At 38.2% G+C, this 25347-nt stretch overlaps 1 protein-coding gene across 1 annotated transcript in view; it reads left to right on the top strand.

The window, feature by feature from the left end:
* Window positions 1-25347, top strand: part of THSD7A (thrombospondin type 1 domain containing 7A) — a 305592-nt gene that overhangs the window by 262635 nt on the left and 17610 nt on the right. The window contains exons 14-22 of the mRNA XM_070424355.1: window positions 5480-5658; window positions 7860-7865; window positions 10120-10253; window positions 15048-15201; window positions 16733-16877; window positions 18217-18332; window positions 22048-22165; window positions 22414-22559; window positions 22971-23145. Coding sequence (XP_070280456.1) covers window positions 5480-5658; window positions 7860-7865; window positions 10120-10253; window positions 15048-15201; window positions 16733-16877; window positions 18217-18332; window positions 22048-22165; window positions 22414-22559; window positions 22971-23145 — 1173 coding nt within the window. The remainder of the gene's footprint in view (window positions 1-5479; window positions 5659-7859; window positions 7866-10119; window positions 10254-15047; window positions 15202-16732; window positions 16878-18216; window positions 18333-22047; window positions 22166-22413; window positions 22560-22970; window positions 23146-25347) is intronic.

Raw genomic sequence — 25347 nt, 5'->3', positions numbered from 1 at the left:
GGTCTTTGAATTCAATCTGTCTCCCTCCTGTCAACATCTTTTTAGCATAAACTCATGTGTAGTGCAAGGGGCCCTCATGAATAGCAATGATACTCTTACCACTCAAGTTCAGGGCATGGAGGCTATTTCCCAGTAATCAAGGTAAAAGATCAACCTAATTCTTTATTGTGCAACAGAAAGCTTTAGAGTTTGCTATAAGAAATGGCCTTGACAATGAACTTATACAGAGATGTATCTATGCATCTGAATGTGCCTTATCATTGGATAAGCTTCCAGTATTGGAATAACAACATCAACAAAACCCCACAGCCTTTAACACTGATGTTGAAATGTCCTGAATCTGTAAGTACTTAGCAGAATGGAGAGATATGCCTTCATACGTATATAAAACAAATAAATATAAATAAAATTAAAATAGCATTATACTGTAGCAATATCAATTTATCTGAACAGTTCTCTATGAAAATTTTAATTGCCCAGTGTTGATTCCAGTTGAATGGGTAGAACATTCAATTATAAGAGTTTGGTTATACACATAGTTGTTTGGTTTCCCTGGGTTATCTAGTTATCAGCTTTTAATATATAATTACAAAAGAATATCATGTTCATTTGGGGATATTTTTAAAATATTTTTAAACCCACACAGACAACAATAGATACATTTGTAAATAAATGCTCTCATTCCCGTTGCAATCATATATATATAATACACATTTAAGCAGGAGAGATTTTTTTTGAGGTCACTTTGGAGATTAATCCAGATGTTTCACATACAGTGCCAGCGTTGCTTATTCACACAGCTGTAAATCAGAACCAACCGATATTTTTTCATGTATTTTCAAAATGATTTTTTTACTCTATCAACAGTGTACCTTCCAACAGCACAGCGTTAATAGTTGTGAAGGTTGTTGACAGCTACTTTATCTGCAATTCACAGTTCAAATGAATGAGGCGATGGGATATATCTAAAAGGCAGTATGTCCTCTGGTTGCCACTTTAAGGCTGCTAGTGTTTTGCATCCATTCCAACCTGAAAGAACAGTCGTAGGATACAAAAAAAATATGATCTGAAGTCAGGAGTTTGATTTTTTTCCATGTGTCCAATTTGGTGTTGAACTGCTAAAAGTTTTCACACCCTAATTGTGACGTCATTTATTTTATTCCAGTATTCCTCAGAAGCCATAAATTGCTACAAGATGCCAGCCATTTATTTAGCCTTAAAACACATCAAATGTTCTGTCTTTCTTTTTTTTTTTTTTTTTTTTTTTTTTTTTTTTTTTTTTTTTAAATTAAATCTTTATTGTTCAGATTATTACATTTGTTCCCCTTTTTTCCCCCCATAACTCCCCTCCTTCCAGCTCCCACCCCACCCTCCACCCTCACTCCCCACCCACTGTGTTCATCCATAGGTGCATGATTTTTGTCCAGTCACTTCCCGCATCTCCCACACCCCTTTTTCCCCCAAGAATAGTCAGTCTATTCCCTTTCTATGTCCCTGATTCTATTATAATCACCAGTTCATTCTGTACATCAGGTTATTTATTCACTTGATTCTTAGATTCATTTGTTGATAGATGCATGTTTGTTGTTCATAATTTGTATCTTTACCTTTTTCTTCTTCTTCCTCTTCTTAAAGGATACCTTTCAGCATTTCATATAATACTGGTTTGGCGGTGATGAACTCCTTTAGCTTTTCCTTATCTGTGAAGCTCTTTATCTGACCTTCAATTCTGAATGATAGCTTTGCTGGATAAAGTAATCTTGGTTGTAGGTTCTTGGTATTCAGCACTTTGAAAATTTCTTGCTATTCCCTTCTGGCCTGCAAAGTTTCTGTTGAGAAATCAGCTGACAGTCGTATGGGTATTCCCTTGTAGGTAATTGAGCCTCTTTCTCTTGCTGCTTTTAAGATTTTCTCTTTGTCTTTTGCTCTTGGCATTTTAATGATGATGTGTCTTGGTGTGGTCCTCTTTGGATTCCTTTTGTTTGGGGTTCTCTGCGCTTCTTGGACCTGTAAGTCCATTTCTTTCACCAGGTGGGGGAAGTTTTCTGCCATTATTTCTTGAAATAGGTTTTCAATATCTTGCTGTCTCTCATCTTCTGGCACTCCAATGACTCTGATATTAGACCGCTTAAAGCTGTCCCAGAGGCTCCTTACACTATCTTCACACTTTCGGATTCTTTTTTCATTTTGCTTTTCCAATTGGGTATTTTTTGTCGAATCTTTGGTTTGATTATTGTACTCCTCTGGTCTGCTATTGGGTATAATATTCTTTATTTCAGTCCGTGTATGCTTACTTTCTAATTTCTTTATCGTAGCATCGAGGGTCTCATTAGTTTTCGTGAGGTTCTGCACAAATTTATGGCAAGCCCTCAAAATTGCGATTCTTAGCTCCATATCCTCCATTTCTGTCATGTTTTTTTGTCTCCGCATCTTTTATGCTTTCTTGGTGCACCCCCTTGTGGTCTCTGTGCGCAGTCTTGTTCTAGCCAAGCCTTAATTGTTGTAGTTAACACTAGGGGGATTTGACCCTCAGGCCGACTGGCTATAGGAATCAGCTGTGCGGAACACGTCTGCCTTCTGGGGAGGCGCTAATCCAGCCTTTGCCTGAGGCGATCGGCAAATGGCTGTGCGCAGGCTTTGGGCGGGGCGGGATCAACAGGGCGGGCGGAGGGAGCAGTTATGGCCACGCTCAGTCCCGTTCCCAGAGGCTCTGCTTCTCAGAACCCCGGCAGCCGCTGCAAACCTCGGAGAGAAAGCTGCCCTCAGGTTCCAACTGATGCCGGGTAATCCCGCTTCTCCCGTTTGAGTCTGGGTCCCTAGAGACTCGCCCGGATCTGGAGCCCAGAGTCTGAGACTCACTCCCGACAGAAAACGACAACCGCGCCCTCAGCCACCAGCCCGCTTTCGCGCGCACCTCGGTACCTTTGTATTTTCCACACTGCGCCGCCTCTGAGCCTCGATTTGCTGTTCTCTTTCCTTCTAGTTGTAGAGTCTCTCTTCAGCCAGCCTTCCTGTGGTTCTGGGTGATGTCCGTTCAGTCTTTTAGTTGTATTTTTGAAATGGTTGTTTGCGGCAGCGGTCTCCGGTGTTTACCTACGCCGCCATCTTGGTCGACCCCCAAATGTTCTGTCTTTCAATCCCCCATGATTATCTAGCAATTCACTACTAGCATTAAGGATTTTAATTGTGCTAGATAAACATGACAGGCAATTATTGAAAGTTGTTACACATCGGAAAATAAAAATGACATGTTAAGCATTATATTCTGCTGCAGTTTTATCTCAGGGTCTACATGTATCTTTTAACAATTTAATACTTTGAGTTTTATTTGAGAGATGTTTCTGGAATATGCTAAGTGTTAAGTGTTACTACTTGATAATAAATGTGAATCAGTCTGAGGTCATCCATGTTAAATCTCACTAATGCCATAATACTTCAACTGACAATGGAAGGGAAGAATTTCCATTTATCTGTTACTCTGTGAAGCAGTGACATTAAAGATTATGTGTTTCTGTTTTCCACTACAGTTACTAAATAACAAAAGGTTAGAGGTTTACTTTTACAGTCATTTTGAAATTTAACAAGGTGGAAAATGCAATTCTTCTAGAAATATTTCAATAACGTTACCTTTGAAATACTAGTGGTCCTTTTCCCAAAGCTATTGATAATATCTGGAAATAATTGGGATTTTAAAAAATTATTGGACTTGCATAAACATTAATTAGTTTGATGACAGAATGGCATTCACTTGGAAATTAGACATTTTTACATTTTTATTTTATTTCTTAAACTATTACTATGCAGTAAAAAACTAATATATTAAAAAATTATTATTGGCCCTATCAGGAATTACATATCTAAGCATCTCGTGCTGTTTTAGATAAATTTATTTACTGGCTGTGCTGTATGAAAAAGATAATGGAATTTAAAATGTATTTCAACTCAAAAAAGTAAGCGGAGCTTTGGTTTCCTCACCTCAAGCCATATTTGAAGTCAAAGTAGAAGATTAAAGTAGATCACTCCACCTGTTTGAAGATTGTTATGCTTTTCAAAAAAAAGAATTGATAAAACAATGAACATTGGAAATAACTAGATTTATTTTAAAAAATCAAGACTTAATATTATGACTGATAGTTTCTTTATTATTCTAGGATAACTAGACTGATTTTGAAATCAAATTATTGCCTAAGCACCTTAAGAAATTCTGTCACAGTCCAGCTGGTGTGGCTCAGTGGTTGAGCGCTGACCTATAAAACAAGAGGTCACTGATTCCAATTCCTGGTCAGGGCACGTGCCCAGGTTGCGGGCCCTCTCTCTAGTAGGGAGCATGCAGGAGGCAGCCAGTCGATGTTTCTCTCTCATCGACGTTTCTATCTCTCCCTTTCCCTTCCTCTTGCTCTAAAAAGTAATAAAAAGATATTTTAAAAATATCTACTTAGAGATCCTAGTACAAACTGTTTATGAGATAATCATTTCTAAATCGAATCCTTCATGTTGATGTAAAATGGTATGACAGAGTGTTTTCTTGAATCAAGAACAACTACTGTGCACACAGTATATGACTCTTGACCAGAGGAATTTTGCTTTTCTTACACATTTGCCTTGGGAACAATAGTGATAAATTGATCTAGTGAAATGCCAAGTTGGTGGTAAGGAATTGTTCAAGGAAAATGCTCCCATTTCTCAAAACTAATCGGTAGACTATTGAGTTAATTGGCTGTGTGATTTGACGGAATGAATACTGGACTAGACCTCAGAAAACTTTTCCTCACACCTCACTATATGACCTTGCATTTGTCAATTATCTCTCTGCATTTGTTTTCTTATCTGCCCAGTAGACCATCCATACCTGCCCAATGCGTTTATAAAATTTTCAAGCGAATTAAATGAATACAAGGTGTGAAGGTGCTTTGAAATTGGCAGCACTATAAAACTAGGAGACTTTATTTATTTAACAGTCTTCATTTTTCTTTTTCTGGCCTCATTTTCAAAGAAGGGGAAATATAAGGTGCTAAGTTAAATGGTTCCTTTTGGATAGTGATTGAGAGGGCCTGGCTTTCTTCTTGAGCAAGAACATTGCTCGGACTCAGAAACTTGAACTTGTGTGACATTAGCGGACAGGATTCTGTGGAAAACTGTTATAATTTTTTTAATGAATCATTCTGGCAGAATGCGGATGACATGGCAGCAGGCAGGTTATTGTCAATTAAACCGGAGCTGTCAGGGTGTCAGGAATGCTGAAATGTGGTGAGCGTGAATCCTGAGCAGATCATATGGCAGCTGCTCAGCTGTTATTTTAACAGAGTCGCTGTGTGTATGTGTCATTTTCCTGCAACGTTTCATTTGAATCCTTAACGACGGAGACTCTGCATTAGCATGTTGCTGTCAAGTCAAACTTGGATCTTCCAAATGAGCGTCTGGGTGGTGGTGGACGAGTGACACGAGGGAGATGGCCCTCCTCTCGTTTTCCTGCACTCAGGTTACATCGAAGAGGCCTGCATCATCCCCTGCCCCTCTGACTGCAAGCTCAGCGAGTGGTCCAACTGGTCCCGCTGCAGTAAGTCCTGTGGGAGCGGAGTGAAGGTTCGGTCTAAATGGCTGCGTGAAAAGCCGTATAATGGAGGAAGGCCTTGCCCCAAACTGGACCATGTCAACCAGGTATTTTCTCCCATTGGGAATACTAAAGTACTGTGATTTAGATTGATAATGATTTATTCCCCCCAAAAATGGACCAAAGTAAATAATAGCCCCTGAATTAGAAATTTGGCTCACTTTATTTTTAGAGTAGCCTGGTTCAATACATGTATATTATTAAAAACCCAAATCAGATATATCATCTCTGTATTCTCAAGCGATCTAGTACCCTGCATATGTATGCATATGAATATAATGCAATGGAAATTAAATGAAACCTTCCTTTGAAATAATGTCGAGGTATTTAACCTGTAATAAAATTATATCTAACTTGTGTATTAAGAGCAAGATTGTATCTTTCTTAGAGTTCCCCGAGACTCTCAAAGAAGACATCTCAATTACCAACCACTTAACTTAAAATCAAAGAAAGTATTTAGGTTCAGGTCTAAAGTTAGGGAAGATGCACTGTTCATTGATTTAAAATTAGTTGATATAAAATGTTTTAAAATTTTAAATGGCCTCAAAGTCACTGTAAGTATATCTATCAATTTAGTCATTGGCCTTTTAAATCTTATTTTGAACTTTATTTGACTTCAGATGCTCTTTATTAGTTGCTATTAATAGTTGTGTTCTGTTGGAAATATAAAGTAAAAGGCTAATAGAGGAAATTGCAACTAATTTAAATGTAACATAAGATACATCAGACAATGATTATCATGTTTGACCTGCATGTGAATGAACAAAGAATGAATTTTATATAGTCTATGTAGATGTTAAAGATGTATATTTAAATCTAAGTCACAATCAAATGAACCAAGTCATATGTATGAACCAACCATAAATGTATAGATATAGTTCATATACACATAGACTAATTTTAATCTCCAAACACACTGCCTACCAGGACCCAAACTTTCCTTCCCAAATTAACCTAAATTTGTTCATAGCAATAAAAGTACACTGTAGAGAGAGTATAAAGAACTTATGAATAAAGGGACTAGGATTAAGAAAGTGTAGAATTAAATTCTATAGAAAGTACTCTGAAGGAATCTGGATTTTTCCCCAAGTAGCTAAACTTGCCCTTAAATTCAACTAAAAGTTAGTAATATACTGCACTGCTGCCATCTGTTGGTAATCGAGTGTCCCTGTGCTTGGGAATGCTTCCGAAGAAAAAGATGCAGCTCCTTGACCCAAGTGAGACAGAATAACGCAGCTGTAATGTTTGTAATACAAAACAATGCTTTTCTGTGAGTTTTGAAATCTTAAATTTCCAATAGTGAATGTAAATTTTATTAAATTTTGGTCATGGTTCTAATAAAGAGAAATTTTCTTTAATGCTGAATTTGAAAAGATTCAAGACCTCATGCAAATTGTCTTTGCTACCAAAAGTCTTTCCTCTAAGCCATTTCTCTGTCACTCTCCAACTTTAATGTAGTCTAATGCAGAGTTTGAAAAGGACATCTGGGCGCCTGTTAACAGCTTACTGGTGGTGTATTGAGACTTGAACAACTAAAATATCAAAGCTAGAACAAGAAATAATTCATTTATAAAAATAAACTCTTAAGAATTTATATATTAGTAACATCTTAGAAGAGCAAAGAATATGCAGAGGTTTGTGTTAATGTTGAAAAATGTTGAAGTCACATAGACTTTTTTACAGTTATATATTCCTCAATATAATCAGTGTTGCTTTGACTTGAAAAATGGTGTTTGAGGTTCTATTTTCCCATTGAGGAAGCAAATCCTCATTTCTTATGAAATATGGATGGATGGATGGATGAAGATGGATAGATCGATCAATCAATCAATCAATCTGTAAATAGATAACCATTCACAGTTTGAAGCACAGGACATTTGCAGCTCTGTGTCAGTTCCCTATGATCAGTATGATACGTATGTTGAGGTCTACACCATTGTCTGAGTTGTCTGTACCCTGCCCACCTAATACTTTCCGTGACTCTGCTGTTTGCAGTAGTTATTAGTGTATCTTACCTTTAAACAGTGAGTTGGTTTTTCTCTCCCGGGGCCTGAGAAAAGTGCTCTAATTATTTACTCCTTATCTCCCCCGCAAAAAAAAAAAAAAAAAAAAAAAAAAAATTGTCTTTTCTATAGGGATAATAATATTTGAAACTTGAAACATGAGTTCTTCTCATTCAATATACTGACATTTTACTTCTCTTTGCTTCTCTCCCTGTCATGATTCGTGTGGACGATAACCACTCCAGGCCCAGGTAAGAACTCTTAAACCTCACAGTTCATAACAGAGTGTTGTTTATTTCCTGTTTTATGCCTGACTTCAGGGAATGTATTTTTTTCTACAATTGCCTCTTATTTTACAGGGAGAAAATATCATATTTTTCATAAAATTTGTGTTCTGCCATTGTTCCCTTTTTATTTCCTAGCATGGTGCCTGTGTTTTCTCATCTTAGGATCAGGGCCTGAGGTGCAGGGGCTCAGCCTTGAAAAGGCACTGACACCTCCTGCTAATGATCTCATGCTTCCCAGGGGGAGGTAAAGGTGCAGGTGACTGCGAGTAGGTGGCAGGAGGAGGCTCTGAACTGATCTGTATTCACTCCAGTGTAAGAGATTAACATGCAAGCCATCGAAGGACCAGGAAAGATGGCATTTCCCCTTCGGTTTGTTCCTTCCCCACAAATTGTAATGTTTTCTGCACCAGAAATCAGTCATATCTGAACACAGCTCCCAATATGAATGTGATCATATGACAGTAAATACAGATTCTCACTTCAACAGTGCATATTTTTTATTCTATGATATAAATTTACTTTGTCACTTTAATTGGGTGTTTAGTCCACTAAAATTTACACAAAAGAATAGCTCCAAAGAGCTATTTAAATCTATATTCTCTGTAATTGGTTATATTAGCATTCATATGCTATTTAGTGTGTGTGTGTGTGTGTGTGTGTAAAATAAGAGATGGAGGTGGATAATTATAGATTTTGAAATGATTTTTATTTTTTTAAAATATATTTTATTGATTTTTTACAGAGAGGAAGGGAGAGGAATAGAGAGTTAGAAACATTGATGAGAGAGAAACATCGATCAGCTGCCTCCTGCACACTCCCCACTGGGGATGTGCCCGCAACCAAGGTACATGCCCTTGACCGGAATTGAACCTGGGACCCTTGAAATGATTTTTAAACACTTTTTCTATAATGGTTGAGTCACCTCTATTGCAGTGGATTGTGATCTATTTATTTCCTTTATTTAGTCATTCTTCTGATTGCAAAAAAAAGCATCCTTGCTATTGTTCTAAAAATCCTGAAACCAAACAAACACCTCAATCTTGGGGCTGTGAAAGCTTGTACGGATACAGTGCACAATTTGCTTTGTTTCAAGTGGCCTTCCCTGCTGTAGGCTGTGGCTGTGTAATGTGAGACCCAGTTTCAGACCTTGCTTCCAAGCCCTAACTAAAGTTTGAAGATAGCTTTATTTCATGTTATTTATCTTTTAATTTAGTTTCATAAATGGAGCACAAAAAATACAAGTTTTGGTTGTTGCACATATTTTATAAACAAGCCCAATTATTTGAAAATCGCTACTTTTATGCACTATTTAATTAATTCATTCATTTGTTATTCATTCATATATTTAACAAATCTGTATTGATTGTCTAACCTATGAGTACCCTGGGGTAAGTATTGAAGACACACAAAACTGTAAACAAGACCGATGGCCTGGGAAATTGCAATACTGTGGGAATGTTATGGAGTTTGGGGCCCTTGGGTTTCCCACAATAGAAATCAGGGGGAACCACCAGAAAAATTTCTAGGCAAATTTTACTAAGCTGATATTCAAACACAAGGAGGCAGCACAGAGGAAAGGAAGGTCCTCCAAACTGACTGGTTGGGGGGAGAGGGGGGTGTGCGGGTGGCAGTGGGGGCCTGCCTCTGCTTGGCAGCTTTTTTAAGCTGGGAACAAGGCAGACTTGCACACAAAGGTGGGTGTTTTTTAAAAAGGCTAACTTGTGAAATTTTCCATGTCAGGGTCAAGCTACTTCCTCCTGCTGTCTAGTTGCTTAGCAACTGTCTTGGTGGCTGGACTGCTCACTACTGCCATCCCAGAAGGTAGCAGTCAAACTTTGAGCAACTGCATGTGCAGAACAATGGTTTCACTTCTGCAAGGAAGTGGTTAGAAGGGAGATAAGAAAGCCTACTTCATTCTTGGTCAAGGAGAAGCTGGGGTGGGGACATTTTTGTAGTCAGCTTATCCGGTGTTCCTTCTGGCCATCTGGTATTCCTTCAGTCCCGGGCCCCCGTCCCTGTGCTGTCTCACTACAACTACAATGGGGCAAAGGGCACAGCTAGTTCTGCCCTTTTTAGTGCTAGAACTCTCAAGAAATTTCAAATAATGGAGAGAAATGAAAGTAGCTAAAATATGTATATAATGATTATTGTGATGTAAAATCTTCCCACTCTCATCAGGTACCTGAGATGAGATCACTGAGAACTGTGTGTGTTTCAGGTGTATGAGGTCGTCCCCTGCCAGAGTGACTGCAACCAGTACCTATGGGTCACAGAGCCGTGGAGCGTGTGCAAGGTGACCTTTGTGAACATGCCAGACAACTGCGGAGGGGGCGTGCAAACCCGAAAAGTGAGGTGAGGCCACGTCGGTTTACACAGAGAAGCAAAACACACAAACCTCATACCTGCCCACTTGAGCGTTCACTCCTTCCCAACCTCCTAATAAGTGGACTTTAGTTTTCTTTTTAGGGAATCTGTGTTCACGGAAAACTCTCAAAGATCTGCTTCAAGCAGCAGTTTATCATGTTCGGCTTCTGATTGGGGAAGCTTCGCTCTGAGGTGCTTTTCTTGCAGGAGAGCTGAACCAGTGCTGATTTTCAAACCCCAATGACTTGTTCCTTAAAGGCCAAAAATATTTCTGGCTGCATTTTAATATGAATTTGTTATAAACTCTTGCTCTTTTATATCAAACTGGCCAACTTTTTAATACTTTTGTCTGTTCCAGGAAGCCTTCCCTAAAACAGCATTGGCTAGTGCCCCTCATTTCTTCTTCTGCAGCCATACTGACTGGTAGGGTAACCATAGTCATATTTGGCTATTTTCACTTTAAATTTAAATGAATTAAAATTAGAAATGTGTTTTCTCAGTCACACTAGATACATTTCAAGAGCTCAATAGCCATGGGTGGCTCGAGGCTGTTCTCTCAGAGAGCACAGTATTTCCATCATCAGAGAGCTCTATTGAGCAGCATTTTTCTGTAGTACCCATATACCCTGCATTGTTATGAAAAGATCTTTTTACTATTATTAATCTCCATAAGTTTCTCCATGCTGAGACCCTGTCATAATCACAGAAACTCCCTAACACCTAATGCAAGTTTGACACTCATTAAATTTTCTCTACAGCCTCTGCATATGATCTTCAGGGGTTCTGGAACCAGGGAAACAAATGTATGAGGTTTTATTATTTCCACTTTGTAGAGTAGATTCACAAACACTAATTCACCAAGAACAGGTATCTACTAAAGTGAGAGAGTTGGCACTCAAACCCAAGTCTCTTGTCAACTGTTTAACTATCTCAATTTCTTCTAACCCAGCTGAGTGGCACACAGTAAAGACAAATATCAAAACATTCAGAACTTGATAACTCATTTTGTGAAGAAGCTCATTCTCACCCATGACCTAACTACTCATGAATTTGAGATTCATATCTTTTAATCTGTTTCAGTAGAAAAATAGAACAAATTAATGTTTATATCTTAAAACCTTGGCACACTATGTACAACTTTGCTTCCAATAAAAATAATTTCTGTCTCTTTTTTCAAAAGCCCATCTGAACTCTAAAGTTATTTTTCAGAGGAACTTTCCTAAGATGATGGTGAAGAGGATGTAATGAGTTGATAAGGGAACAGGGAAGAAAAAGAAATAAATTATGCTTCTGCCCTTCTCCAAAATTTAAAATTTCACTTTGAATTTAAAAATATTTTTCTTATATTAATAATTTGATCAGGTTGGTGTTTTGGTTAGTAACAAATAGCTTACCTAAATATAGACAAACATGTAAATTGACCATCCCTCTGCTACACTCACCAGCCAATCAAAAGAGTATGCAAATTAACCCAACAAAGATGGCGGTTAATTTGCATACATAGGCACGAAGTGGCGGAGTGAAGACGGAAGGCTCAGGCCAGAGCAGCGAAGACAGAATGCTCCAGCCGGAGCAGCAAAAGCTTGGGTCCCAGGTGCCGGAGGAAAACCGGTGCCGGCAGCCAGGGGAAGGGAAGGCCTATTGCACAAATCTCTTGTGCAACGGGCCTCTAGTATATAATGAAGAATGACTATTCTTTCAGCTTTCCCTACAACTATCTCTGTACATGTTGCTTCATTTTTCTCTGTGAATAAATATTCTGAATATTTCCAAACACATCCTAAACTAAGTAACTTTTCAGATCAATTTATTTTCCAGTAAACATCTTTAATGAAAATAGAGAAGAGAAAAGGTCAGCATTGATTGTCATCTCTGATCATGTAATAATGTTTCTGTACTGATTGAGGAGTGGACCTCCCTAACCTTATCCTCAGCTAATTAAGGTCAAAACGTCCTGCTTAGATGCAAGCATTGGGTGACATTTTAGGATACATGAGTCTTTGAGAGCAGGATTCAACATATTCCATCTTGTTCTTTTGCTTTTAAGGTGGTATGACATTTCAAAGGTTGGGTGATAAAAGTGATTTGCTCTGGTGGGAAGAGATATTTTTTCACTGGCATTTTTTTAAACTGCCAGCACATTGTGATCATAAAAACAGAGCTATTTGGTTGTTTTTATTGTTGCTTTTGAATTCTCTGCTGACAATGCACCTCCTTTCCTATACCTGTGGCCTCCAACTTGAGTCTGTACTATGTTTCTGGATATAATTCCGTTTTCTCACAGCATAATTCCTCTCATATAGAAAAAGAAAAGGCCAAGAATTTGAAAAAAGCAAATGAATTTATAGGGTCTTCCTTTGAGGTCAAAACTTGATCCAAATATTTATTATCATTCTAGAGTAATAAAATCATTAATGCAAAATAAAATAAATAAAACTTATAAATAATTAGAATGTCAACAGCAAGGGTTTTTAGCAATTGTGGCACATTTAAGTGATGGAATTCAAATGTAGTCATGAAAATTAATAACTTAGAAAAAGGTTAACAACATGAATAGATGTCTATAAAATATTGTTGGTATAGTTTTTTCTTAAATGGTACAAATAGTGGTAAGTTTTCTTGTATTTAACGAAATGAAAATATATGTTTAAATATAATATTTTTAGAGTGCTTATCTCTGATAGAATTATGTGAAATTTTATTTATTCTGATTTTCTTAAAATTAATATGTTACCTGCATAATAAAAGTTAAAGGAAGAAAAAACCTTTGAAAATGGATTTTTATGTATATAACTACATAATAGAGTATTGAACTTCTGTCCTTCACTCTGAATCAATAGGTAATTTTGCGAATTGATCCTTGTACCTGTGTCAGTACCTGCCATGGATGCAGTGTTTTCTTAGCAGCAAATTCAACTCTGAGCATTGAACTGTCCCATTTGTTCTGTGTCCTCTCACAGCTGCTGTCAGCAGAACATTTTGAAAAATGCCATTGAAGGTGGAACTTTTTTCCTGAGAAACTAAAATTCTCCCAAAGACATTTATAATTTAATTTTTCTTTCAACAATGAAATCAGACATCTACCTTTGTGTGGTTTTGCAATTGCTCTTTTATGCAGTTTACAAAAAAATTCAGAGGAGGGTATTTGTATAGATATTTTTTCAGGCTAAAAAGCTACTTAAGACAGGAGCAACAGTACAGTTTTTTAGTCTGAACGCATCACACAGGCAAACAACATTTCTTTTAAATTAGGCAGCACTATATAGAGGGTTATTCTGCAGAGTAAATATGAGAAGATGCAATGTCCCTACTGATTGCAAATTCCTGAAAATAGTTGAGATTTCAGGTATAATTAGTAATGTAATTCTACTCACAGTTTAAAGCATTGCAATGGATTTGAGAGGCTTAAGAGCTCAAGCCTGCCCTAGCTGGTTTGGCTCAGTGGATAGAGCGTCAGCCTGCGGACTGAAGGGTCCCAGGTTCGATTCTGGTCAAGGGTATGTACCTTGGTTGCGGGCAAATCCCCAGTAGGGGGTGTGCAGGAGGCAGCTGATCGACGTTTCTCTCTCATTGATGTTTCTAACTATCTCTCTCCCTTCCTCTCTGTAAAAAATCAATAAAATATATATGTATTTTTTTTAAAAAAGAGCTCAAGCCTTCCTTTTCATCTCTTGCAATGCAGTTCTGTCCCTATACCCATTAATTTGGTTGACCTTACCAAGTTATAGATGAGGGGTAAGGTTTTTCTCTTTTACTAGAAAAGTACACAGAGAGTTAACTATGATACAAGTGAAGTCTGGTACTAGCCACATTAATTAGATTCCCAAAGGTGGGTGAAAAGCCCTTCATGACTGCTTACAATAGAATGATATGTAATAAAGTGTTTGAATTTATTGTGAAAAAGAAAACTAACCACCAAAAAGGTCAAGATACAGGAAAATCCAACAAGCATATTTAGAGAATTTGTGCGACACCTATTATAATTGTCTTTCCACTTCTGGAACTCTTTAAAGTTATCAGCAGATAGGATGGTAAATATCTCTTTGTTTGCCAAACAATTGGGTAAATGCCACCAGCTACTTTCAAAACACTTTATGAAACTTCTCACTAGGATATTTAAGTGTGACTGGTCTTCCATCATGTATGAATCTACCTTCACTATAGAATCTATCATTTTGTTCAGAAGAAAAAAGTGCATTATATTCCCAAATTACGACCCCTCTATGAATCTCTTTGGACCACTTCTCATTGGTCTAGATAAATGACCCTCTCCTTTCAGAGGAAGACATATAGAGTTTATATAAACACAGTGGCTATACTTTTAAAAATGTTTTTTATTGATTTTAGAGAGAGAGGAAGGAAAAGAGAGAGATGAGAAAGAAACATCAATAGGCTGCCTCCCAGATATACTCTACTGGGGATTGAGCTCCCATCCCAGGCAATATGACCTGACCGGGGAATCAAACCAGTGACCTCTTGGTGCATGGGACAACGCCCAACCGAGTCACACCAGCTAGCCACAGTGACTATACTTTTTAAAAATTGTGATGATGCCTACAAGGATAATTTTTAAAATCATACCAAAGCTCTATGAATATTTATGAGAGGCAGAGATCCTTTTATGTCCTCATGTTTGAAGAATTTTATTCATTAAATGCAAAGCTGTCCACACTGCCACCACCCCCTCCCCACAATGATGTCTTAAAATGCACCTTCTATTGTATGGGTTGGCTTTTTATTAACTGTCCTGGTTCCTGCATTGATAGGTATGCTTTCTTGCAGATGCATGCAGAACACGGCGGATGGCCCTTCTGAGCATGTAGAGGATTACCTCTGTGACCCAGAGGAGATGCCCCTGGGTTCCAGAGAGTGCAAATTACCGTGTCCTGAGGACTGTGTGATATCCGAGTGGGGTCCGTGGACTCGATGCACTTTGGTGAGACAATTAGCCACTCATTCACATAGAGGTTGCTTAATTCATTACCACTAAAGTTTTAAAGAAATTATTCTAAATTACTTACCAAATTAGTTCCCAAACCAAGGTGTATTTTCTTGGCTACTTCATTCTATGACTGTGCCATGTGAAATCAGCAATATTTCCACTCACACTAGAACAGCTTGACCTCTCGCAAGCTTTGTACTCCACCATCCTCCTAACCCAGCACAGAAAGCCTGCAGATGGGCTTACAAATACACAGCGGGTTAAGAACTGCCGTGGTGATAATGACTCCCTCCAGGCCCGGGGACAAAGAATAAACCTCTAGTAAAAGTACTTTAATGGTGTCAGGTTATTGTCATCCCTTGCTTTTTGCCCAATCCATTTTACTTAAATTGTAGGAATAATCTTTCACCCGGTGGGGGTTCTGCAGCGGGAGTATTGACACTAAAGCACAAATGATCCTGGAGAGAGAGGGAGTAGAAAGAAGAAAGCTGCGCGTCAATGAATCTCTTTCCACACACTGACTCCGTGTGTCTTTGGGCCTGGGAAGCCAGCTGAGAGTTTCAAATCACACAAAAGCTTCTAGATTTCAGCAGCCCGTAGGGGCTCTTCCATGGGACCCTGGGAAGAGAATCGTTTGAAACAGAACTGGCTGATGATGTAGAAAATTGGGTTTACCCCTGGGCACCTTTGTAAAGCTGCACATTTCAAAATGGCTTCAGAAGCTTGGGGAAACTGCATGAAATGTGGGATTAATTTGCTGAGGTACAATACAGAACAGCTTCAAAACATTTATAATTCATGTTTTCAAGGAAAAATTAAATTTCTATTTCAGTGTTAACATTACTAAAGGTGCTGATTAGCAGCCAAATGGTAGAGCAGGAACAAAACAGGGCTAGCAGTTGACTTGGATGCAGTTAAATTGTAATAAAGAATCAGCTGTTTCGCGAGGGTATGCAAATGATCTCATTCCGTTAACATCAGGTTTGAAGTTACTGCTCTTGTTCTTAGAAGCCAAATGCTTTCAGGACATGACTGTACCAGTAGGAGAATGCAAGCCAATCTTTTACCTGCTTGTGTATTTGTGTGCATATGTATATGTGCCGTAGGAAAATAAATATCACTAACAGCTAGTTATTTACAGTTAGCCTTAAAATGGTTTTTTGGGACCAACAGACTATATTAGATAAGTAGGTAGGTAGGGCTATAAGTAGGTAGGTAGGTAGGTAGGTAGATAATGTCTATATTCCTGATCTACAATAATTAATATGGCCATATGAATGTGTTTGTGTACCTATGATATGATGTGTCTATTAATATTTGACACATAGACTCTTAAGCATCTTGTAGCTAGATCAGAAGCTCACCAACACTTTGATCACACAGAAGAAAAGGAAGTGGAATGAGATTGTTCCAGTTAGTCAGTGGCCCCAGCGCACTAACTCCTGCTCCAGCGCTCTCCCTAACACATTAGCCCTCATGTGCCTGCGTATTCACCTTTCTGAGGAGTTGTGTTATTCTCTGTCAGCCTTGCAATCAAAGCAATTTCCGGCAAAGGTCAGCTGATCCCATCAGACAACCTGCTGATGAGGGAAGAGTCTGCCCTGATGCTGTTGAGAAGGAGCCCTGTAACCTGAACAGAAACTGCTTCCACTATGATTATAATGTAACAGGTAGGTGGACAGTCATCTCATCACAGAGTTAAAGGCCGAAGCCCTAGTGTGTTAGCTTAGCAGCGATCCGTGAGAATTGTTCATCTCCGTCTGTGTGCCTTTTGGACATGCTGCCAGAAATTGTTCTTTATTAATGACAAAGATATTTATCTATTATATTTTTAATAAATATCAAGATACAGGTAATGAAAATATCACACAAACATTAGCCCGACAGTAGATTGTGAATAGTCTGATTCGTCCTATTTAAGACATCCCCCCACTTTGGGAAGGTGTAACTACGGTAACGTTCCTGTGGGTATCAGGTTTACTGAAAGAGCCTTCCTTCTTCAGAAGTTGTTTAATCGCTATAACGTCCTGTGACGAAAATTCTTCATGTGAGGGCCCTTCATGAGCATGATTGATCCAATATAAAAACAACAGCAAGCTCACCCTTGCCAAAAAATATATAAATATAACTATTTCAATGTGATCAAAGGTGCAGATAAAAATGGATAGATGAGTATTTTTTCAGGAAAAAAGGCTTATTATAAATTCAATTTTTTTCCTAATCCTTGCCGCTTACCATCAAGGTACATACTGTAAGAAAGAAGAGTTGTTGGTGTATATGGCTTGGGGAAACACTGAAGCTGATTTTGGAATTTTTTCAAGTAATTTTCACAGTGATATAAAGTACAGAAATGGTACAATGATATGAAGCAGTCAGGTCGGCTTTTGTTCCTTTTGATTTTTCTCTTCAGTTTTCTTTGATGACACAAGGAAATTGCGATTCTTGGGGATACGCTAGGTTACTCTAAAAAGAGAGATGAAAGGATTCTTTTGAAAAAGACATGAAATGAGAGAATTAAATAAATGTGACCAAAAAGATTTTGAAATAAATAAGTGCATATTTTAAAACATTCTAAGTATGGAAGTGAAATACAGTGTTTTATTCAAACATAGCCCAGTGCAAGTACTACCCATTAAAATTATGATTATTTTGCTAAAACAAATATAATGTTAAAATTGAAATTTCTGCTTTTATTAGGAAAAAAACATTTTTAAGTGACTTTTGATCTGCAGGCCAACCCCATTTTTACAATATCATCAAATGGCTATCAAGATGGTCAAGTAGACATCTGCCTTCTAGAATAATCCCTGTAGCGACATGCAACCCTGGCAATTCCATCTGACTCCTGATATGTTCAGAGCCAGGACCCATATGCTCTGCATGTGGGATGATTGATTGTGGGGCTTAAGAAGCAGTTGTGAATTAAATATGGGATTCGGGTCATAAGAGTTACATTTGAAATCTGTTTCATGTATGGCCTTCTGTTCTGATGGGCTCCCTTCCTTGCAGACTGGAGTACGTGTCAGCTGAGTGAGAAGGCAGTGTGTGGAAATGGCATTAAAACAAGGATGTTGGACTGTGTTCGAAGTGATGGCAAGTCGGTTGACCCGAAATATTGTGAGGAGGTGAGGGGATGCTGTGTTATTTCTTTGTGAGTAAATTCTTTCCTTATAATTTCCATTCGTGCTGAGCCAAGTGACCTGTGCACCACGCAGCTCGTTGCCAGCAGATGTTTTGTTGTTGTTTTTTTGCACTATTCAGAGGCTGTTAAGCACCCTCTTGACAAGAGACACTATCCAACATTACTGATTTCTACACATAATTTCCTGTATTTTGTTCTGCTTGGAGCCCAGAGGTATGCTAATTGCCTTTTTCTGAAAGAAATGCTTAGGGAACAATAAGTAATCAAGGTGAATATAAGCAATAAATCTTAATCAGACTACTCATCATCTTTGTAATTTCATTTGAATTTTGTGTTGCCTGGGACACCTGCCAAGATCCATCATTCATTCTCTCTGTTGCTAAACATTGATCGCATGTGGTTTTGTAGCAGATTTTGATATTAGGATCTGATACCCAGCTGTGAGAGTCTAAGCACTCAGGTGTGGAGGAGAGAGAGCTTGGAATTCAAATAAGGGAATGGAGTCTGCCATTAGTATCTTTCAGGTACAAAGAATAGTCATTCTAAATTCTTCAATTTGCAAAAATAATGTCATCATTTCTAGATAGGACCCTATGCAATGTGAGAAAACAGTTGTTGGCCTTTCTTAGTTTTCATGAAGCTACACTTCACATTTTAATTATATTGTCTGGTTTCCAAACGAAAGGGTACTCACATTCCTGAGAGGTTTAGACTCCTGCATCTGAGACAAACCGGGTTAAACGTGAACCAAGATAAACAGAAGCCTCGACATGTCTAGAACACACAGGAAGAGCTTATGACCTCATTAGGGTTCAGTAGACATGCTGACCACGACTTCTGGCTGCACACCCTGGGGGCTGCTATATGCCCACAGTAAATTGTTCTGATTCCTAATGGAAAACTCGAGGTGAAAACATGTTAATCCATTTGCTATCTTTATCATATAGAACTAACTTAATTCCCTTATGTCTCTGTCTATGTGAACAAAGCTCCCAAATGTGCTGGATACAAGTTGTCTAGTTAATAAATTTCTCTCACTATCATCTTATAACTTAGTCTATTCATACTTTCGATTTAATTAGAAATTACATACCTGAATCACTTTTGAAACTAATAACATTAAAGTAATGGAACCATTATAAAAAAATAACATTATTATTGATTAATATTATTATAGTCATATGCTGGCTGCAGAGTTTTCTGTGATCTGCTTCTAGTTGATTAACATGTCTCTTTTCTTACAAATTCGCATATAAATGCCCTCCTGAGTCGGAATGTAATATACAATGAATAAGCTCTGAGAGCTTTTGAAAACTAAATCCCAATCATACAAGACCAATTTTAAAATAGCTCATATGACTACAGGACAAAGGTACAAAAAGGGTCCGTCCTTCTAAAGTAAACTTTAAATAAAAACCTGACAAATAACTAATTTTAAGAATCCAGGAGACTAGATAAGTTTACTCTATGTACAAATATTGTTATGTTTGAATACTGCGATGACAATTAGGGACTTAAATTATAACAGTGTAGCAAACGCTGTCTTCAGGGAGAACAGTACTACTCGCCGCAGGAATTGAATTAAACAACTCATATCCCATTTAGCCATCCCCATGGATGCCGTAGGATTAAATAATAGCCCTGAGAAAAGCTGGCTCTCTCTTTAACTGTGGATGGATTGCCTGCCTGGTAATACGTGTGTAAACCCCGCATTCAGTGCAACAGCAGTAGCCAACTCTTGCTGTTTCTCTAACAGCTGAAAAGAAAAAATGGCATTACTACCCAGCAAAGAGGAAAATTGGGGTTAAGCCCCTCCAGTATTTATACAGTATTTTTGTCTTTGATGTTTTTCAGACATTTACTCACCTGATACCTAGTAATTGATTTCTCCTTTCCTATTCTTTGATCCCTGAGCAGATTTTTTATTAAACAAGTTTATATAAATGGTGATGATAGATAGATAGATAGATAGATAGATAGATAGATAGATAGATGATAGATAATAGGCAGAAAAAATAAATGCAATAAGTGTAAAGAAAAAAGTAGGACAGGGTTAAACTGTCTCAGTACTGGATACTCAGAATATCTGTAAATAGACATCCTTTTTAATTTTCTAGTCAAATAAATAAGTTAGTAGTAATTCAATTTTATGATTCAAACCCTCTCTCTTTGAAAATGCAATGTACCTTAACTATAACATATTATTTTTATCATATCACCTAAGATTCTAATCCCCAGCCTCCCATAACTTTAAGTGACTTGAAGACTTCATGTAAGTGATATGGTAAAACTTTTCATACCAAATGCTCATCTTTGTCGAGTATTACCGGTGGAGAATATGTGGGAGCACCTGCAGAGGCATGTACACAAATCATTGATCTGAGCTTCTCTCAGTGGGTAACTTAGAGCCAAGAGCTATACTTGAACCACAGCATAACATTTCAGAAAGTTTTTCTTTTGCCACCTCATAATCTTTCATACAAAAATTAAAAAGGTCTCGAAAATCCCAAGGAATATCAAATTAAGAAATTATATTCTGCCCTAGCCCATTTTGCTCAGTGGATAGAGCATCAGCCTGTGGACTGAAGCTGTCCCAGGTTTGATTCCCGGTCAAAGGCACATGCCCAGGTTGCCGGCTCCATCCCCAGTAGAGGGCGTGCAGGCGGCAGCCAATCAATGATTCTCATCATTGACATTTCTCTCTCTCTCTCTCTCTCTCTCTCTCTCTCTCTCTCTCTCCCTCACCCTCTCCCTCTCCCTCTTCCTCTTCCTTTCTCCCTCTCCCTCTCCCTTTCTCTCTGAAATCAATAAAAATATATATTTTTTTAAAAAATTACATTCTCCTAACATGCACTTAAATTTTTCTATTTCAATGCTACTTTGTACCTTAGACTTTCTAAATGTTTGCATATACAGTAGATGAGTTTGAAATCTCATCTTATATTTTAAAAGTAAAATATGTGAATAAGTGTTGGAACTCAGTGCCAATACAATGGCACAATGTTATTATCTGATGAGAGACTAAAACTAAGTTGAATTATATCACTGTTAGCTTGAGATCAGTTTTAGAAGAAAAAATCTATGTAATTAAAAATATATATATATAAAATATTAATCAAAAAAGTCTAGTGACCCAGAGTTTTTAGAGAGCTAGTGTACTAAAAACTCATATTTTTTAGTATTTCAATACATTATGTCATTAGTTTTGAGTAGCAATTTGTCTTGAAAATCTTTCCCTTTCGCTTTTCTGTTTAATGTGCACATATAAAAATAAGTTGTCCCAAAGATACAATTACAGATGTATATATTGATGACATTCTTGGTTTTTAACTAATGGAAAATAGTCATCCTTACACTTATTTGTTCCTCACTTAGAGAAACTCAACCTATTTGGATATTAAATCTACTTTTATTCATTGCATATTTGAAAAGTAACACTATATAAGTATATCAAGTAGGTGGTTTCCTCCATTTAACCTATGACCTTAGCTCCCATTCTCACTTTATGTTTTTAACAGTGTGAGTGTTTTTCCTCCAGATATCTTTTTATTCTATTAGGCATCTTACTTCTTCTTCCTCTCTTCTCTCCTTTCCTGTCATCCCAACTTCTGTCTCTTCCTTTCTTCCTCCTTCCATCAACGATACCTTGTGGCCATGCCTTCATGTCAATGCAAACAGATCTGCCTTTGTCCTTTCAGCTGGGCCTGGAGAAGAACTGGCAGATGAACACATCCTGCATGGTGGAATGCCCTGTCAACTGCCAGCTGTCCGAGTGGTCTCCGTGGTCCGAATGTTCTCAAACATGTGGCCTCACAGGTTAGTTTATACCTTCATTAGCGTTCAGCTGATGGTCAAAGAATCCGAGATAAAATGTCCCTCTTGCCTTCAGTCACATCAAATAAACTTCAGTAGGGTCGAATCAAGGTGTCTTTCTTTCCAAATCACCTGAGACTTAGTTGTTCCTCAGATCTCCTCAGGAGAGTCTAGGATACCTTCTCCCCATAAAATAACTGCTGTGCAACAGTAACATATCATTAACACTGCATCCCTCTTGTCTCTTAAAGGGAAAATGATCCGAAGACGGACAGTTACACAGCCCTTTCAGGGTGACGGAAGACCGTGCCCTGCCCTGATGGAGCAGTCCAAGCCTTGCCCAGTAAAGCCCTGTTATCGGTGGCAATATGGCCCGTGGTCTCCATGCCAAGTGCAGGTATCAAATCCCAGGACGTTGTGTGGAAATGTGTGTTCTTTATGTGCGGAGACAGTTTCGGAATTTTTATTTTTCAGAGCTTACACACAGCATGTTTCCTCTTGAAGATTCTAGGAGCCTAGCTGTTTCATAACTACTTTAATTAGTTTTGATAACAAGCACTCCCTGTCCTGTATTTTTTAAGTCATTCGGAGACTGACTCGTTTTAATGAAAATTTATTGGCCTGCTTTTGGCTAGAAAACAAATACATTGTTCATCGTATGCTCCTATAGGACTTCTTCCCTAGGGTTTCAAGTACTTCCTTCACTGCTCATAAATCAAAACCCACGGTGCAGAGATGACTGTGAGTGATGAGCTCACTAATGAATTATTTTTCTTTTCCTAATTAATTATTTCTTTCTCCATTCCAGGATGCCCAGTGTGGAGAAGGGACCAGAACAAGAAACATTTCTTGTGTAGTGAGTGATGGGTCAGTTGATGATCTCAGCAAAGCGGTGGATGAAGAGTTCTGTGCTGATGTTGAACCCATTATAGAGGGTAATAAAAAAATGGTCTTAGAGGAAACCTGCACTCAGCCTTGCCCAGGTAACAACAGCAAAACATCATTTATGTTTTGATCATTTCTTACCCGGTCCGGGACCAAGATATATAGTCTGAGTTAAGGGATGTCAGCAGGTCTCGGGTACAATAATATCTGGTAACAGGCAGACACTGTCATGTGGATGAAGGGGGGCATTGCCTCCTTGCTGCCAGGTAGGGGTGAAGTCCAAGACCCCCATGTGGCCAATGTGGACACACCCCCCCTAGAGTTTTAACATCTGCAAGGGATGGTAATAAAGGCCTTAGGCTCATGTTTGACAGGAAAAGTATGAAAGAAAAGTTGAGAAAATAAGAATGGAAAATACAGCTATTTAGGATGTCTAGACAATAAGAATAGAAAATAAGAGAAGCAGCATTTAAACACACAATAGCTAAAGAAAAATTTTAATACTTATAATGAAAGCTTCTTCTGGGTCTTAAATAGGATCAACAATGGATTCATACCTAGGTACACTATATTTTAAACAGAAAATGTAGAAAACTAGAGAATTATTAAAGCATTCAGAAAGAAAAAAACACACAGATTACCTGCTTTTGGAAGACAAAATTAGAATTATAGTAGAATTCTTCTTAGTTACAATGAAAGCCAAAAGACAATGGAATATACAATCACGTGTCACTTAACAGTTGGGGATATGTTCTGAGAAATTCATCATTAAGGGATTCCATCATCGTGTGAGCATCACAGACTGCACTTACACAAACCTAGGCTATGTGGTAGAGCCTGTTGCTTCTAGGCTACAAACCTGCACAGCACGCTGCCAGAGGAAATTGTAACACAATCTTATTTCTGTACCTAAATATACAAAAGGCACAGTAAAAGTACTGTGTAAAAGATTTCAGAGGGCACACCTGTGCAGTGCACTGACCCTGAGTGCAACTTGCAGGACTGGAACCTGCTCTGGGTGAGCCAGGGAGTGAATGTGAAGGTCTAGGAAAGACTATACTTACAGGGAGCATTTCTATAGTTCGTGAAGGTCTAGGACATTACTGGACACTACTGTAGACTTTGTAAACACTGTTCCACAAGCCCACCCCTGCTTCCGTCTGACAGGGTCAGATATCGAACATCAAAGCTATCAGTGCTGCTCCATGAACAGGGATGTGGGCTGAATTGATTGAAAATATTGAGGAGAAACTGTTAGACAAGGCATAGATAGTTCACCATAATAGTGACTGTCAGGGGGCAGTGAAAGGTGGCCGGAGGATCAGTAGGAATGAGAAGTCAAGATAGATAAGGGAACTTTCGGGGTTGTCATGGCCGTGTGGTTTGACTGTTGCATGTTGGAGCAGTGGTCTAATTGAGGAAATTGGTGGTTTGCATAAAAATAGAGGTTGTTTAACATGGAGAGGATGTAGAACTGAGGACTCAATATTTTGACTTTGAGAATTTGTTCTTGGTTCCATTGACCCTTTCTAACCCAAAAAGCTCTCTCTGGCATTAGTTGATGGAAGAAGTAAGACTTATCTATGCTTTACATTATTACAACCTGAGAATATTTCCAAATTACAGGGACAGACTGGCTCCACACTATCACAGAAAGCTTTGCTAAGCATCAATGGCCCTTAAAACTTGTTTAAAGGTAGCTCCTGTGTCCTTGTGTCCTTGTATAAGATCAACAAGAATTTACATCTATGCACTCTGAAGACCATCAGGCTAAATCTGGAAGGGTTGTAGTGCCCTTTGAATATGTAGTGATAGGGTGACAGGCTCCGTGCTGACACAGGTCAGTGACTGTTTGGGATGTAATCTGTACACTCAGAATTGAGGTGCTCGTGAGTGAGAGGGAATCTGTTGCCAAGCCCCACAGATATTGCTCCCCTCAAAGAAAAAAAAAAATTCCTCCTGAACCATATATCCTTCCATTTCTTACAGGAAATTCAGCTCCATTAGAATCTTATGGGACCACCATCGTATATGCGGTCCGTCATTGACCGAACCATCGTTATGCAGCGCTTGACTATATTTGAAATGTGATGGAAAATAATCATCAACCTAAAATTCTGTCCCCAACTAAATTATCATTCAAGAGTGAAAAAATAATATTACAGAAGAAAACATTGAAAGAGATCATTCTGATGCAGTGTTGGACAGGAGGGGTGCATGCAATAAAATGTGGAAAGCAAATGTTGTGCATCAAATAGTAAAAAACTAACTGGCAGGCAGTGATAAGCTAATATTTAGGA

This window comes from Myotis yumanensis, unplaced genomic scaffold (genome assembly GCF_028538775.1).
Source record: "Myotis yumanensis isolate MYYU_CA2020_CCGP unplaced genomic scaffold, mMyoYum1.0.hap1 SCAF_9, whole genome shotgun sequence".
Classification (NCBI taxonomy): domain Eukaryota; kingdom Metazoa; phylum Chordata; class Mammalia; order Chiroptera; family Vespertilionidae; genus Myotis; species Myotis yumanensis.
The sequence above is the reverse complement of the archived record's forward strand: the minus strand, read 5'-3'. Positions and strand labels throughout refer to the sequence as shown.